General features: G+C 38.2%; 1 protein-coding gene across 1 annotated transcript in view; it reads right to left on the reverse strand.

Moving 5' to 3' along the window:
* Window positions 1–18,389, reverse strand: part of fbp (fructose-1,6-bisphosphatase) — a 101,429-nt gene that overhangs the window by 59,661 nt on the left and 23,379 nt on the right. Inside the window, exon 3 of the mRNA XM_090371838.1 lies at window positions 12,443–12,583. Within this exon, the coding sequence (XP_090227964.1) occupies window positions 12,443–12,583 (141 nt within the window). The remainder of the gene's footprint in view (window positions 1–12,442; window positions 12,584–18,389) is intronic.

The raw sequence follows: 18,389 nt of genomic DNA on the forward strand, positions 1-18,389 counted from the left end.
TATTAACTATACGCCTAGCATTTGTGTACATGCAAGTATACATGCACCTGTTCCTACTCTTAGTTACTCTAACACAGCCCATGCATTTACTTGTTCCACTATGACTCCCAGCAGTCCTGGAAATCTCCGTTACCTTGCTGTCCAGGCTGCTGCTCATTCTAATAGAAGTTAGATGATATCATGGAATGGCTGCAGTTGTCAGCATTTGAGTTGTGATATACTCAGTAATCGATAGAACAGGGTTGAATGATATAATTATCAAAAGAAACATAAGCACTATTATATCCAGTCAGCTTTTGAAAATTTTCATTTTACTGAATTTCCTGTTGGTAAGAGAAGGATGTTTGACTTATACACATTAGCAAATAATGATCACCTTGAGAGGATTATTAAGAACTGCCCAGTCTATACTTGGAAAAGAGATCAGAGAGCAAATGGAGAGGTCTATTGCAGAGGCAGATCCCATAGGGAGATAAGATATAGGAGAGACAGTATTTCAATAACGTTAGATTCTGTCTATATGCATTTCCATGAGCTGTTCTTATCCATCTAAAGTGGGAAAGCCCAATAATGGATCATGTGCAAAGAAGTCACTTAATAAGCAAAATGGAGTCAGTAATTGCAATACAAGATCTTAGAGTTCCTGCATTATACTTGGATGACTAGGTAGAAAATAAATTGAGGCAAATTTGAGAGTAATACTGACTATACATGAGTAGCAATAGCTTCTAGGAAGATTTTTTTTTGTGTGTTTGGCAGGAACTCTTGAATTCAGGGTTATTGGTACTCCATGACAATATTATCAGATCTATCTTGCCTAAGGGGATTGATTTTAAATTGAAGGGGAGACTTGAGGTACATTGTGTTTCAGGTCAAGTGGCACTGGTGGTTTCACACAACTCTGTGATCAGTTGTGTTGAATACAGTGATCTGCAAAGGCCAAATAGCATGAGTGATATGCGGTTTATGTAATGTAATGCAAGATTATTTTGTTCATCTGGCCTCTTAGCTTAAGTCCCATGGAACACCACCAGGCCAGGTAATAGGTCAAGTTCAAGTGAAGAGATCAAGTTCTCTGACCGGACAAACACTGGCTTCGCCTGAGCTTACTATGAGGGACTGTAAAAAAAAAAAAAAAAAGGTTTTTGCTGGAAGAGAGTGCAGGGATGACAGCTTAAGTTATGAACAACAGATAAGGGTGGAGAAGGTGTGTATGATAGGAAGGCTTCCACCAGGAAATTGGAAGATAATGGTACAGAGGTGCACCCCTATAGAGGCACCCCAACCTCTGGGGGGGGGGTTAAGTACAGTAAAAGCAATTAGGGAGGTAGAGCCCACCAGGCAAGGAGAGGAGGTGGGAGGCCAATGGCCTGGGGAGACTTAAGGCATCAGATATGTTTCTTGTAAGCAGATGCTACCAAGAAATAAATCTTTTATCTCATGATGCTGCCATGAAAGCCTCTACAGTTCCACTGAATATTATTCATTATTTGGTTTTAAATATAGAAGCTGAATCTGTCAGCTCTTTAAGAGGCATTCTGCTTATAGCAGTCAATTTTGATTTAATCTTTTTTCAAGAAGATGAGCTGTATCCATATCATCTTCTGAAGTTTCATCAAGGTCAGAATTGTCATTGGGAACTGAGATTTTCTTTTCAATTTCCTTGTCTATTCTGTCAATAAGCAAAAGGACCAAGTTGCGGCGAACATCAGCTTTGAAACTTCTGATCACACCCAGATCTATTGGTTGTAGCACTGCTGTAGTGTTTGGAGGCAAAAAATGAGCATTATGTTACTTAGACTGTCAACTTTCTGTGGATTTGCAGGACTATTATCTACATTTTGCATTTTTCTGTATGAAGATCTTGGTTCCACTTTTTGAAGTTGTTATTTGTTATTTGGTTTTTAGGAGCATTAGCAGCTAAAGCCGTATTGCTCCGGGGGATATGCAGTAGTCATTCCGTGACCTTTCCGCATCCTCCGTATTTGGTGGTCAAGGGCTCGAACCCCGGTCTAATCAAGAAGTGTGTGCTATGCACTGCTGCTCCTGCCCACCTGGCTACGCAGGCGCCTCACTTTTTGAAGTCATCCAAGCTTTTCTGTTCAAAGTAAAAGCCACTGGAAGTTGCTTCACATTCTTGAAGCACCTTGGTTTGGCAAACTTTCCAATAACTATAAGCCTTCTTTTATCTGTCCCAGATATATTTGTGCAGATAGCCACAATAAGTCTATTCTTCGACATCTTTCCTCCAATGCATTTTTCACCCTGGAATTTCAGAGTTTGGGCAGAAGTGACATTATAGAAAATTCCAGCTTCATCCATAATGCTGATGTCATCGTCACTGTAGCCTTGAGAATGAAATGGCCACATGTCGGTCCACTTAGGCATTATCTCCATGTCCACTGCAGATGCTTCCCCACTGATTTTACCATAGCAAATTTTATGCCAATTCTTAAAATGATCAAGCCACCCATTTGAGCAACAAAATCCTGCATAGTTGAAAAGCCGTGCAAATTCTTCTGCTTTAGCCTTTAAGATTAGTCTACTTATGTGTAAACCAGCATTTCTTTGTGCAGTGAACCATTTCAGCAGAGCTTGATCAATGTCATCTTTGTTGCATTTCTTGAGTCTCTTTGCATTTGTTAAGTTGTCATTGCAGGCCTTCAAACACTGCGTTTCTATTTTTCCACAGTGTTATAACAGTAGATGAAGGAACTCCGTACTTCTTGCAATGTTCTTCTGACCAGTCTGCAGTTCTTCAGTAATTTTGGCTTTTTTCTTCACCGATAATGCTTTCCTCTTCAACATTTTTGGGATCCGAGATTGAAATCAAGTTCTCTTACTGTCCTTTAGAAGTGAGAATAGAGTTAAAAGTCCTTAAAAGGACAGTAGCCAAGGTAAAGAAAGCCAACACGAGAACCATGGGAAACTTCGGGAAACTTTTAGGGGTCAGACGCGTTTCTCGGTACCGAAACTTCTCCCTGCATTCTTGGTAATCAGATGGTGCGTGTTATCAGTAATGGCAGTAGAAGTTGATAACGATGTATTGATTAGTTTTTTTCTCATTATTAAAAGCAGATTATTGGAGTTCACGAGTGTAATGCCTTCGTGGCTGAAATTTACTTAAGGGCACACCCTCCAGTCTTAGGGTATCTCCCCCCCCCCTTCCCACTGTTTTAACCGGATAGGAAATTGACTTCTACTAGAACTACTGATAACACACACCGTCTGTAGAAGTCATTTTCGTATCAGATTAAAACAGCGGGTGGGGGGGGGATAAACTTTTATCTATTCAGCAGCAGCCTGGTCATCCGAAAAGGAGTGAGGTGTGTTTTACAGTTTGCTGATTGGTTGCCAATGACCAATAGCTAGCTGCTGCAGAGTACGTAAAAGCAGACCTCTAGAGAGCTTAGAAGCAGCCATTACTTTGACCGTTCCAGACAGCGGATTTCACAGGCAATTTTATAAACTTTCTTTTGAAGGACAAGTAAGAACTTTCTTCTTGTTTGTAAAGGATGACAAGAAGCACTTGGCTTGCTGTGCATGGCAGTATGTTCCCTTGTTATATCCGCGGTGTGTTCATTATATTCAAACTGAATGATATGTTTTTAAATGAGACCAAACAAAATATCTTAGTTTACTTGTTGTATCCGGGAACTAATTGTAAGCGGGCTCGTTATAAACAAGTTCAACTGTATATCTTTCAAAGGGGATGTGATAAAGACAATTTTAGAATTTTTACTTCAGACAATTATGGTTCGATTTCCTTTAGAATCTGTGAATTTTGCTGCAGAGGTACAAAAAAATTTTTTTTTGTCTTATAGTTGTACATTACACTGATCACAGTCATTTGGCCTATAACCCACTCCTACCCATATACTCATTATTACACTGGCAATCCATGTCTACTGGTTGTACTGTTTTTAGTATTTAAGTGCTTCTTAACAAAGCATAACTCCCCCCCTCCACTTCCTCCCATGTCTGTACATATTGCACATAGTCTATTCAATTTCTGCATCTCTATTATCAAAATGACACTGATTCTGACATTTATATGAAGTCAGCATTTGGTGAACTAACAATACTTCAAATTGATCAAAACTTATTTGTCAAATCGATCAAACTTATTTGTCAAATTGATCAAACTGTTTTCTACTGCATGTTACAGGGGAAACAAGAGAGAGTAATACTTTTGATATGATTATCAGCAGTGATTATTCATGAATTAAGAATCTGCAGATAAAAGAACCACTAGCTGGCGGTGATCACAGTGTATTAATGTGGGATTTACTTAAAGATGTAGCTACCATAAAGGGAAGGGTTTTTGCTTTCATAAAGGTGACCAACAGACAGTTTTTAAATTCTATACAGTCAAACAACTGATGATGTTACTATCAACAAATTCTAAATGTGAAGCATTTGAGGAATTAATCATAGAAGCTATTAGGCTTTTTATACCAAATAAGAAACTTTTCAAGGTATGGGCCTAAATAGATGTCCGATGAACTCATGAGATTCGTGGCAGAGAGGGAAAATGCATGGGATGCATATAAGTTATCATACAGAAGCCTATGGTAGACATAAACTAGTCTGTAATCAAGTTACAAAGGAGGTTAGGCAAGTGAAGGCAGATTATGAGAAATTAGCATTAGTAGAGGCATACGATGCAAGAAAGCAAGCTTATGCAGCATCAGCAAAAAAAACTGCTCCCATTTCACTCCTCCGTTCGTTCCAAATACCTGTCTAGCTCAGCCTTAAATTTATTTAGGTTATCAACTTCCACAACAAAAGATGGAAGTCTGTTCCACCAATCAACTACCCGCAGGCTAAAGGAATAAAGGAAACGAAATCTTTGGCAAAGGATGCAGAGAAAAACAGCATAGTCTTCTTTACTTATCAAAACACTAGAGAGAAGAATGAATCAGTTTTTTGCAATTGATGTTGATGGTTCGACTGTTGATGATCCTGCTCAGGATGCTGACAAACTGAATAAGTATTTTGCATCTACATTCGTAAATGAGAAACTCTTTAGGGGAGTGTATACCAGAAGTTTTTCAAACTCCACCAGCAAAGTAAATGATTTTGTAATAAATGAGAAGAAAGGAGAAGGGAAATTGTTGACGTTATATATAAGAAAGGCATCTGGGGTGGATGAGATCTATCCAATTATATTAAGAGAAGCAGTGAATGAAGTAAGCAAACCCTTAGCCATAATTATGAGAGCATCCTTGGATTCGGGGTTGGTCCCCCGCACACTGGAGAAGTACAAATGTATTCCTAATTCACACAAGGGTGACACAAGTAATTATAGACTTGTTAGTTTGACTTTTGTTCCAAAGAAAATAATGGAGTCACTGGTTAAAGAAGTAATGCAGGATCATCTAAACAGGAATACAGTTATTCTGAATCACACATGGATTTGTTAAGGGGCAATCTTGTCTATCGAATGTAATTGGATATTATAGCACAGTAACAGGATGGAAAAAAAAAATTTTTTGATATCATATTCTTGAATTTCAGGAAAGCTTTTGATACTATTGCACATAAAACACTGCTGTACAACGTGGAGCAGTGTTGCACGAAGATCAAGTTGCTGCTATGGATAAAGGGATGGTTGAGTGGGAGAAGACAGAGAGTAATCAATGGACTTGCTCTTTGTGGACTAATTTTATTAGTAGAGTCTCCCAGGGTTTGATGTTGCACCCATTGTTGCTTTATTTATTTATCAATGATACTGATGAAGGCATATCAGGCTGAACATCCAAGTTTATAGATTATACAAAATGTTGGCAGAGTGGTTAATGGCAGTAATGACAGTATGCTATCGCAACAGGATCTAGTAAAGTTAGGCAGAAACCTAACTGAGAAATAGCAATTGAAGTTTAACGTTGACAAAGGCAAAGTACTGCATATGGTTAGCAGTAACCCTAGAGTAACGTGTCAATTGGGTGATACTACTCAATACAGTGGAAAATGAAAAAGACCTGGGGTAATGGTGCAATGAAGTTCACTGAGCAATGCAGACAGGCTGCCAGGACGGCTCAAGGGGTTTTGCTAATGATTTATAGGAACATTTCTAGAAAGAGATAAAGGATTGATTATCCTATTGCATAAGGCAATGGTCAGACCACATCTTGAGTACTGCATACAGGTCTGGAGGCCTCATTTTAGGAAGGATATGCTGTTGGAATGAATGTGTGCTGCTCGAGTGCTGCTGGAATGGATACAGAGAAGGACAATAAGATTGGTGAGTAGAACAAAGGGGTGCTCTTATCAAGAAAGGCTTTGATTCTGCAAATTTCAGTATCTGGAGACTAGGCACCTGTGAAGTGATCTGATTGAGGTGTTTAAGGCTTTGATTGGATCAAGCAAGCTCAATGCCGATGGGATTCTTCCTCTTGCTCAGACTACACACGAGGGACCAGTGCTTTTTTTTTGGGACAGTACGCAACGGTACGGCATACTGGCATCTTTATTAACAGTGATATGTGACATTTGGATGCAGTGCACTTCAAAATTTGTAATAATCCATAAATTATTTTCATATGTTTACCTACTATTCAAATAAGCTTAAAATTATTTAACTAAATTTGCATTTTTTACTGTCTCTTGTTAAGATATTTCTATATTAAACTGTACAACCATTTTTATAATTCTAAATTACTCAGTCGGACCTCTGTTTAACAAACTCCTTTTATAGCGAATTATTCTGACTTCCTCTTGGAAGTTACATTTAAAATAGTTTCCGGTGAACGTAGAAAATTTTCATATAATGAATGGATTAGGATAGTCTTAACTCAGTATACACTGTTTGCATTTCTGGCCTTCAGGCAATTTAGACAATTAGTGCTGCTGCGCGAATTAAGAGAGCTGAAGCATTATACAATTTAGTGGTACCTGGTAAAACCTTTCTGACCACCACATACAGAGGAGTCGCGCTAGTCAAGAGTGAGCAGATCAAGGTGTATTCCCAATGGGCTCTGGCCCACCTTCTACTGCAGTGGTGTCCAACCTTTTCCCGTACAGTGGCCATATTCAAAAAAATTCAAAGTTAGATTTTTTAGTGTGTTACATTTTCCATATCTTGTTGCATGTAAAAGCAACAAGATATGGAAAATGCATTTTGTTTGATAATTAACAAAATTTCAAATGCTCTTTTAGTTCACTTTCCTCGCAGTAGGTTGGACACTACTGTGAATCAACTGTAAGCGCCCCGTTCGAGAATTGGAAAAGTGATTTTCTTTTACCCCGACAAATAATCATCTGTTGTTTTGCGAAAGTGCATTATCCACGTTTTTCCATAAATTTTCCCTATCTCTGTTTACATGGTCACAGTAAACAGAGTATCCTGAATATCCGAATGACACTGACATTTTGGACAGTTTCAAACAAAAGAAAAGAAAAAAGAAAAAAATTCAATTTAAGAACCAGTGACAATACTGATGACGAGAGACGGAAAACGAGAACGATGAAGGTATTAATCCTTCTAAACATGAATTGTTGGCATTTGGTGAAAATGAAGTAAGAAAATTGTCAATTAGGTTACAGTTAAATGAAAGAGATGCAATTCGTGGATACCTAATTGATAAGAAGGTTTCAGAAGAATTGAACAATTTGACGAACGCTCTGAGTACGATACCAATTTCATCGAGCGAATGTGAACGAGGATTTTCACAAATGAATCTTATCGCCAGCCCAACCAGCGCTTCGTTGATGACAAAAACAGTAGTTTCTTCACTACTGTTTCTTAAAATTGTAGGCTCACCACTGACCCACTTTGATCCAGCAAAATATGTTGATTCATGGCTGCTTCGGAAATGTCATTCAGCAACCGACACACAGAGGAAGAAAAGAAGTTGGTATAGGACATGGGTCAGCAACCTGTGGCTCACGAGCAACATGCAGCTCTTTTAACACGTAACTTCAGTTCTTTAACTTTACAGCTCACATGAAGCACAATTTGAAATGGAGTTAGAGGATTAAAAATCAAGGACATGTGGAGTGCAAGACTAAAATGCCTTAAAACTGAATTTGAGGATTTGGAGAGGCAAAAGGCTGTCCTTGCAATTCTACACAAATGGACGGCGATAGATGTGTTCGAGCATTTTAAAGCTACTCCACACATCGCAAAGTGTTCGATGTGTGGAGTAACTTACCGGACCCATACATAAATTTGAAAATATTTGCGTTTGGACTTCTCTCAGTTTTTGGTTCGACGTATTTCTGCGAACAAATATTTTTGAACATGAACTATGTTAAAATTAAATCAAGAAACCATCGTCTGAACAATGCGAGCATGTTTAATTACGACATACTCGCATGATATTGAGAGACTCGCTCAAGAAGTTCATCAGCAAAAGTCACATTAATTTGTACCTAATTGGATGTTTGTTACATTTTTTCAGTATTAATAAATAATATTTCAATATATATATATATTTTTAATAAACACCTTCCCAATATTACATTTCTTAAAAAACTCTCACCTCCCCCCCCTCCTCCCAGCTTCAGCTGAAGTGCAGCTCTTCGGATTCTCTCTCTTTTTTAATTAGATCAAAAATGGCTCTTCGCTCAAAATAGGTTGCTGATCCTTGTCATGGGGTGTCTGATGAGAACTTAATAAAAATTTGGAATATTCTACAAAAACTTTATTATGAAATTATTTTTACTTATTTTACTCACATTTTACTTATATTTTTTATATACTTGAATGATAAATTTATGCTTAATAAACTGTGGCAATGTACTTAATTTGTTGCTTTCATTCTAAAAACATTACTACTATCAGAAAAAAAAAAGTTTTAAGAGTACTTTTCATATCCTTTTATTTTAAAATTTTTCCTGATAGCAAAGAATGAGTACCGGCACCTAACCTATTTTTTTTACAAAAAAGCACTGCAAGGGACACAAATTCAAATTGTGGAAGGATGGTTGCAAAATAGACGTATGTAATTTGCCTTTAGCCAGCAGGAGGTTGATTACTGGAACAAACTTCCATTTGTTGTTATTGTGGAAGTTGTTAGCTTAAATAAATTCACAAAAGAACTAGACAAACTATTGGAGGGAATCAATAGGTGAAATGGGATTTTTTTTTTTTTCCATTTTTGGCAGATGCTGTATAAGCTTGCTTTCTTGCATTATTTTCCACTAATAATGCTAATGCTAATTTAAATCTAACTTTGCCTTGATAGGATCAGCAAATATATCCCATCTATATATAAATCCTCCCTCTCATCAGGCGCCTCCGTAGCCAGGTGGGAAGGAGCAGCAGTGCGTAGCACGTTTCTTGATTAGACCGGGGTTCGAGCCCGTCACCACCAAATACGGAGGATGCGGAAAGGTCAGGAAATGACCACCGCATATCCCGGAGCAATATGGCCTTAGCTGCTAATGCTCCTAAAAACCAAATAACAAATAACAACCCTCTCATCAAGCACAAGACCATTCCGAGAAAAGTTCTAACCTATGAGCCTTGCGCAAATCTCACCATAGTGAATTCACTAATAAAACTTTCAAAGAATTACTTCAGCTGTTGATAGGAATCAAAATCAGATTTCTCTAAACTAGTGGCAGAGTGATGCAGCATGCAGATTAGTTGACATGGAGGAGATGTCCATCTACAAATTAAAATTATTACATTTTAACGGCACCCAAGCTTATCACTTATATCCAGTTGTATGAATTGTCTCGTGTGTGTGTGTGTGTGTGTGTGTGTGTGTGTGTGTGTGTGTGTGTGTGTGTGTGTGTGTGTGTGTGTGTGTGTGTGTGTGTGTTTAAGGGCCATCCTGTATGTTGAGTAGGTTGGCAAATCCAGAAAAACTCATGGGTTGAAGCTGATAATTCCTCTCAAATTTTTTTTTTTGAAATTCCATTGATGGGAATCAAACCCAGTCCTCTCCCAACAATTACCAGACAATAGCTGTAACGTCAGAATGTCTTATAATGGGGGATTTTATCTTCCTAGATATTGACTGAAACTTGGGGATTGGTCACTCGCACACTAGCAAGAATTTGTGGATTTATTGGATGGGCGTTTTCTGCAGCAGCAGCATGTTCGAGAGGCAACCAGAAATGTGTCCCCAATTTACAAAGGGGGATCGAAGGGTGACACGAGTAATTACAGACCAGTTAGTTTAACATCTGTTCAGGGTAAAATAATGGAGTCACTGGTTAAAGATGTATTGCAGGATCATCTAGACAAGACTGCAGCAATAATTCAGGACACAGCATGGGTTTGTTAATGCAAAGTCTTGTCTGACAAATTTGTTGGATATTATGATGTGGTTACAAAGGAACTGGATGCAAAAAATAATTTTGATATCATATACTTGGATTTCAGGAAAGCTTTTGACACTGTTGCACATGGAAGACTACTGTACAAATTGGAGCAGAATAGTATTAAGGGTAAGTTGCTACAATGGATAAAAGGGTGGTTGAGTGGGAGAAGACAGAGGGTGATAATCAATGGATGCTGCTCTTCTTGGACTAATGTTATTAGTGGATTCCCACAGGGTTTGGTGTTGGGTTCACTGCTGTTTTGTATATTTATCAATGATATTGATGAAAGTATATCAGGTTTAGTGTCAAAGTTTGCAGATGATACAAAGGTTGGCAGGGTTGTTAATAACAGTAATGTCAGTGTGCTACTGCCACAGGATCTATAAAATTTGGGCAGATGGGCTGAGAAGTGGCAACTGAAGTTTAACATTTACAAATGCAAAGTACTGCATATGGATAGAACAGAGGAACATAGCAACTGTGTGGTACTACACTTAGAGTGGTAGAAAATGAAAAAGACCTGGGAGAAATTGTGCAGTCAGATATGAAGTTTTCTGAGCAATACAGACAGGCTTCAAGAGCAGGTCATGGGATTTTGTCAATAATATACAGAAACTTTGCTAGCAGGAAAAAGGAGGTGATTATCCCTTTGTGTAAGGCAATGCCCAGGCCACACCTTGAGTACTGCGTACAGGTCTGGAGGCCTCATTTTAGGAAGGATGTAGATTTGCTTGAGCATGTACAGAGAAGGGCAACAAGATTGGTGAGGAGAATAAAGGGGTCCTCTTATCAAGAGAGGCTTGAGTTCTGCAAATTGCAGTGGCTGGAGACCAGGCACCTGTGAGGTGATCTGACTTAGGTGTATAAGGCCTTGAATGGGTTGAGCAAGCTGAATTCTGATGGGATTTTTCCACTTGCTCAGATTACGAACTTAAGGGGGCATAAATTCAAATTGAGGAAAGACAGTTGTAGAATAGATGTGCAGAAATTTGCCTTTAGCCAGCAGGTGGTTAATTGCTGGAACAAACTTCCATCTGTCGTTGAGGAAGTTGATAGCTTAAATAAATTCTAGGAGGAATTGGACAAACTTTTAGAGGGAATGGTTGTGTGAATTTTTTTTTTTTTTAGGCTGATGCTACATAAGCTCATACACTTGCTTTCTTGCATCACATGCCTCTATTACTATGTGCGGGCTAAGCTTCAAGACAGGCTGCAAGAGGACCATGTTCAGCTACAGTTCTATATGTCACATACAGCACAAGCAATAAGGTCCTGATTTTTAGGGCCTAATAAGCCCTTCTGTAACAGTGTACTCTTATAACATTTTCATATCCTTTTTTTTTTCTTTTTTTTTTTTTTAAATATTTGAACTCTCCAATTCATAAAGTTAATAATGGTGCAATTGAAAACCTTTTATGGAATAATTTAGTACTAGCCTTATTTGTTTTTGTCTCTATTTCAAAAACCCTAATCCAGGTAAGTAGCTGGATGGCTACTTACCTAGATTAGGTAAGTAGCCATCTACTTAAAAAAAAAAAAAAAAAAAGTAATTAGGTTTTGATATCCATATGACATAATCATAGAGTTTTAATTAGTTTATTGTTAGGAAAAGATAAAGTTATTGCAAATTCTGCCCTAAATAGTCTCAGTATCCAAATTAAATAGCAGGTTCATTCCTGAACTTTCCAACTTTGGGCCAAGTTTTTTGATGGTTCTGGCTTATACTCCCCATTCAAGCATGATCAGATGTCAGTTATAATCTAATAAGAGTACTTTCAGATATCAAAAAACTGACCTAAGAGAGAGAGAGAGAGAGAGAGAGAGAGAGAGAGAGAGAGAGAGAGAGAGAGAGAGAGAGAGAGAGAGAATTCAATACAGAATACACAACCTTTTTTAATTTTTAAACTGATGAAGTTTAGGGCAAAGATTTTCATAATTTTATCCCTTTTCCACAAATAAACTAATTTAAACCATACTCATATGGTAAAGTGTGATTTCTTAAAAACTTATTCAAAATAATATGATTTTACGTTATACCTTAAAGGTTTTGAGGGTAGGAAAAATAATTGGGTTTGATATCCATATCATGTACTGAACAGATGATATGATACTGCATTTTAAAACAATATAACAGAAATAAAATGTAATAATACTGAATTCTTACTGGGTCTAGCATAAATCCATTAACTGTACTGCCTACTGAAAGCACTATCATTGTGGCACTCCCATACAGAGCATATCCTGCAGCAACAATATTACATCCAGGTTGGAGGGCATCTTTAATATTAGGTGATCCTGCCGAAATCTAGAAAAAATACCAAAGCAAGTTACTTACATGTTAATTCAGTTTGTGTTAACTTTTGTTAATGTACAATTTTTAAATAAGTTTATATAGGAAATAAAAGATGGCAAATAATTGTATTCCCTTAATATGATTAACTTCCTCCACTGCTCAAACACTGGATCTATTTCACACTTCAGTAAATGGTAGTAACTAGTTTAATTTATACAAGTATAATGTAATGACCAAGTCACATTAGAAATACTGTATACAAGTTTGATGCTGCATTTCAGGAAGCATGACAAAAGCGATACAGAGTAGACAAACATGGATTAGACACGGACATAATTCTTATAGTGAGAGGTTCTAATTACGTTGTAATAATTGGAAGCCAGTTTCCATATGGTGACCTGACTGAAGTATTTAAAGTTTTAGAAGAGACATTCAAGTTATTAATTCTGAGGGTATCTTTTCTATTTCTCGAGCAAAGTATACAAGAGGATACAACTTTAAATTAAAAGGGGGGATACCTGGACCAAATATAAAAAAAATATATTACTGGATAAGCAAATCAATGGCTACTGAAAAAAAACTGTCAAATCCTATGCAACGAATTAAGGCAAATAATTTATACTACAAGCATATATTTTGTGTCCATCTGCTTCTGTGGAAATTTCCAGAATATAGCTGCCCCCCCCCCCCCCCCACGCTATGGCACAGCTTACTCAGTGCTTGATCATTATATGCTCTGTATATTTTAATACCTTTCTCCAGAGTTGCACTCTGTTCTTCCTTCAGAATAGCACTGTTCACCCTCATGTGCCTCTCAATTCTATGTGCTGATGAATGTCCAAGTGTATGGCTGTAACTGAGTCCCAGTGGTCTTGACTAGGGACAAAAGCTTGTGCATGAGTATTTGTATGGGTGCCAGGTGTACATGACAATCCATTCTTTGGCTGAGGCTCTCGACCATGTCCAAGTTTCAGACATGAATGTGAGCTCATATCTGTGAAATAACGAGTAAGAAATATTTAACTGTCAATGGGTATGTCTGGGTCTGTGAACCGGTATATATGTTTGAGTGTATGTAATAGTATGAGTGAATGTATGTAATATAATCCTAATATGTTAATATTTGCTGCTGTACTGGGTGAGAAATGTATACACTTAATATTAAAAAAAAAAAAAAAAAAAAAAAGTGCATGTGCATGAGTGAAATCAGTGAGTGAGCATGATGAGTAAAAGAGACTGTCTAATAGGTATTGCCATCTAAATTGTACCCCTGAATTTGTACATTAAAATTTATGTTCCCCATTCTGCAGGTTAAGTTGTTATAAATGTGTATGAATGCTAGGTCACTTGTGTAAACTATGCAGTGACTGAGTTTGTAATTACTATTTTTAAAAAAATGTGACTCTCCAGGTATTTGTTCATCATCATCATTCTGTCTCTGAATGATGATGATGATGAATGTAAGAGGGCAAATGTGTGAGTGTGAGTTGTGTTATATGCCGTTTTCCAGTCTTCTCCTAAATATGTCAAAAAAAAAAAAAAAAAGTGTCCTTGTGTGAGTTGGGTTTAGTACATGGAGTATGTGCTGTTCTACAGGCTCACCTCCCCGAACAGACCACAGTAAAGGCAGCAACCCACTAGGAAACCCCCTTGCCAAGCTGAGGTCATGCCTCCCCTCCTTTAAGGCATGGTTTGGGGCCTGCTGAGAGCAGCTGCAGTTGGTCAGGCTGTTTATCCTGCTTTAACTAAATGGGGAAGAGAAGGATTGTTAAAGGTGAGAAATAACTCATCTCTCTCTCTCTCTCTCTCTCAGAATAAGTCCCAAACAAAAATATTTGAATGACTTTTGGGAGTTTGATATGTTTTGAGAAATAGCTCATGTGAAAAAGAAACTGTATTGAAAAAAATGGAGTTTTGATAAAAATAGATCTTAAATTCATGGGATGGGCACCATAGACAATATGAAGCCCATAGATGACAGATGTAACAGTTCTAGATCATTTTTGTGAGCTCCTCAATAAGCTCCTTACCTAGTTTACATTGGACTATCCATTGAAACTTCAACCATTGTTGCAGTGAAAAAGAAGACAATGCTAAGAATTTGACAAGTAAGTCAAAACAAGTTCTTGTGTGATCAAAAAAAAAAAAAAAAAAAAATAGAAGTAAAATAAGCATTTATTCAGTACCTCATGATAATGTTGTCACTTGCTTTTTATCAGCCAGTGGCTGATCAAAAGATTTAAATGAAGAAGTCTGGCTCATTTAAAAATTAGAATTTTTAAATGCAAGTCTGCATTGACTTTATTAGCAGGAGGGAGACAAACAAGTAACACGTCTGCTTCCAATGGTTGATGAAACACACTGAGGCGGGCAGCAGGCAAACGTTTGTTTATTGCCCGTCCGATGTGCGGTAAGCTTAATGCGCAATTCAAATCTTTTTCAACTATCACATAAAAAAAAAAAGATTAACTGGAAATTTGCATCGTGTAAAGTGAATAGTTGTATAATTTTTCAAATAGCGGTAACTGAAAAACGCATTAATCGAACTCTCATTATGAGAGGCCTGGCTGTATATATATCTCAGAGTTCTCAGCAGTGGCGCTGGTTACCGAAAGCAGGCAAATATATAAACAATTCATATGAAGAAACGAGCCAATCCATGTAATATTAAATATAAAGCTTTTGTGGGTCCCTGGGTAAATTTCTGTGTCATAACACTGTCTTTACTTTTTTCTAAATGTCTTTCTCAACTCTTCCTGAAAATTGAATTTCATATCCAGAAAATCTCTGCTGTTTGAACATTTTCACAACTAAGAAGATAATACATATTAAAAAAGTGCGTTATGTGAAGCATCAATATGTGAAGATGTAAAGTCTAATCTCTTTGTCTACTTTTCTTTAGCAGAAGGTACCACCTTTCAAATTTCCCAGATGTACTAGGAGTGAAAGTAAGAAATGAAAGTCCACTTTGTAAAATGGCTTCTTTAATTACAAGTTTTGTTTATTCTTAATTAAGCATTCAACCAGAAGCAAAATTAGTCTCTGTGCACCACAAGACAGTGAGACACATTGTTATTTACAGTGTTTCTTATAGCTTAACTTCTGGAATGGCTAACAATTGTTTAAAGTTGGTTTAAACTTTAAACCATCAAATAACTTCTTTTTTTTTTTTTTTTGCAAACTTCTCTGTTTTCTATATCCAGAATTTAAAACAAATACACCAACCGTTTAACTATAGTGGTTTAATACTGAAAACTCTAAAATGTACCAAAAGATACTACACTGTAAAATAATATATGCAAAAAACTGATTTACAAAATAAAATATACGATAAAAATTTTAAAATATACAATAAAATATAAATAAAATATTTAAAATACAATAAAATTAAAAGCGATAAAACATTGACTGAAGCTTTCGGGGGCTTCCGCCTCCTTTCTCAACAACAATGATGTTTAAGCAACACATCCTTAAGTAACAGGCTCACAGCACACGTGGCTGACCAGGCGCATGCTCAATATTTCTTCCATGTGAACTAGAACCGGAAGCGGCTCAGGAGCGTGGAAATATAAAACGCTCGTCTTTTGCCAGGACCACGGCTTCCAGCAGGGGGTGAAATCGAACACCCCTGTCCCTATTATTCATACTATTGTTCTCAGACGAGCCTATCCACAAACTCTCCCGCCACTTACGGTCCCAGAACCTATGCGGCCGGTCAAGGATGACAGCATTCACAGGGGAGACCTGATGATGTTTCTCCCAATAATGCTCAGCAATGGCGGACTTATTGAACTCTGCGGTCTGTATAGCTCGCATGTGCTCCCCCAGACGGTCTTTTAGTCGCCGTCCTGTCTTCCCCACATAACATTCCCCACAATCCGGGCATTTGATCTCATATACGACCCCACTACTGGAATCCCCAGGAATGGGGTCTTTGACCTGTGACAACACTGTGTGCAACCTCCGGCCCGGAAGTTGCGCACAGCGTGTCACGTAGCATTCTTGAAATTCGATCTGACAAACCCGGATAGTAGGGAATATAAACTGTGGCGACTGGAATGGACAGTGTTCCATGATTAGGCTCCACACCTCTATTATATTTATCAATGACCCTTTGGGGATAACTGCATTTCATAAGATCCGCCCTAACTTGCCCAATTTCTCTCTCTCTCTCTCCTCAGAGGTACTACAATGTGTCCTAACCCTACCCAAAAGTGCCCTGACCACACTGTTTTTATGCTGCGCAGTCTGTGCTGACTTATAATGGGTGTACTGGCTCCTACACATGGGCTTCCTAAACACTATAGTACTAAGCCTGGAGCCTTCTCTACACACCATTATGTCCAGGAATGGGAGGGAACCATTCACTTCTACCTCTGAGGTGAACTGTATAAAAGGAGAGAAATCATTGAGAAAACTAACTACATCCTCTTCTCTCCCCACGTATCTCGTCCCCTGCATAGGGAACTCCAAACTTGTAAAAACCCTATTCTCTAACTCTTCCATTGCCAGGTTTGCGACAATAGCGCTAATAGGAGAACCCATAGCTGTGCCGTGAACCTGTTTGTACATCACTCCTTTATATAGCAAAGTCGTACTCGAAAGACATAATTCTACGCCACAGCATATATCCTCTACACTTAGGTGCGATCTAGTACTTAGGGTATTATCTCTTTGTAGTGCCACCTTTACACATTCCACCCGATGGGCTATGGGTATACAAGTAAATAATGACACCACATCTAGCGACACCATTATTTCATTCTCCCCTACATTTTGACTTTTAACGAAGTTCACAAAATCCACACTGTCTTTAACAACAAACATGGACCGTCCCACTATAGGAGAAATCAGCTGCGCCAGGAATTTTGATAAAGCACAGGTAGGGCTCCCAATAAAAGAAACAATGGATCGTGACCCCCACTTTATGTGTTTTCGGCAGCCCATAAAACTGGGCAGCTGACACCCCGTTGCATGCATAGACCAGTACTTTTCTTTAGAAATCTTACTCGTTTTTAACCAGAGCTGTAAAATCTTATTAACACGTTGTTCTAAACCGGCTAGAGGATGTCTGTGGATTATCTTGTATGTATTATCATCCTGTAATAAATCTAGGGCTTTTTTATGATAATCATCACTGTTTCACGTGTGGTTCACGGCACAGCTATGGGTTCTCCTATTAGCGCTATTGTCGCAAACCTGGCAATGGAAGAGTTAGAGAATAGGGTTTTTACAAGTTTGGAGTTCCCTATGCGCAAGTGGAAGTGATACGTGGATGACACGTTCATTTTGGTGCAAAAGGGGAGAGAAGAGGATGTAGTTAGTTTTCTAAATGATTTCTCGCCTTTTATACAGTTCACCTCAGAGGTAGAAGTGAATGGTTCCCTCCCATTCCTGGACGTAATGGTGGGTAGAGAGGGCTCCAGGCTTAGTACTACAGTGTTTAGGAAGCACATGTGTAGGAGCCAGTACACCCATTATAGGTCAGCACAGACCCATTATAGGTCAGCACAGTGCCCTGGCCACACTGTTTTTATGCTGCATAAAAACAGTGTGGCCAGGACACTTTTGGGTAGGGTTAGGACACATTGTAGTACCTCTGAGGAGAGAGAGAGAGAGAAATTGGGCAAGTTAGGGCAGATCTTATGAAATGCGGTTACCCCCAGAGGGTGATTGATAAATATAATAGAGGCATGGAGCCTAATCATGGAACACCGTCCGTTCCAGTCGCCACAGTTTATATTCCCTACTATCCGGGCTTGTCAGATCGAATTTCAAGAATGCTACGTGACTTTCAGGCATGCTGTGTGAAACTTTC

This window comes from Mastigoproctus giganteus, chromosome 4 (assembly GCF_048544385.1).
Source record: "Mastigoproctus giganteus isolate SK-2022 chromosome 4, ASM4854438v1, whole genome shotgun sequence".
In the NCBI taxonomy this organism is placed as follows: domain Eukaryota; kingdom Metazoa; phylum Arthropoda; class Arachnida; order Uropygi; family Thelyphonidae; genus Mastigoproctus; species Mastigoproctus giganteus.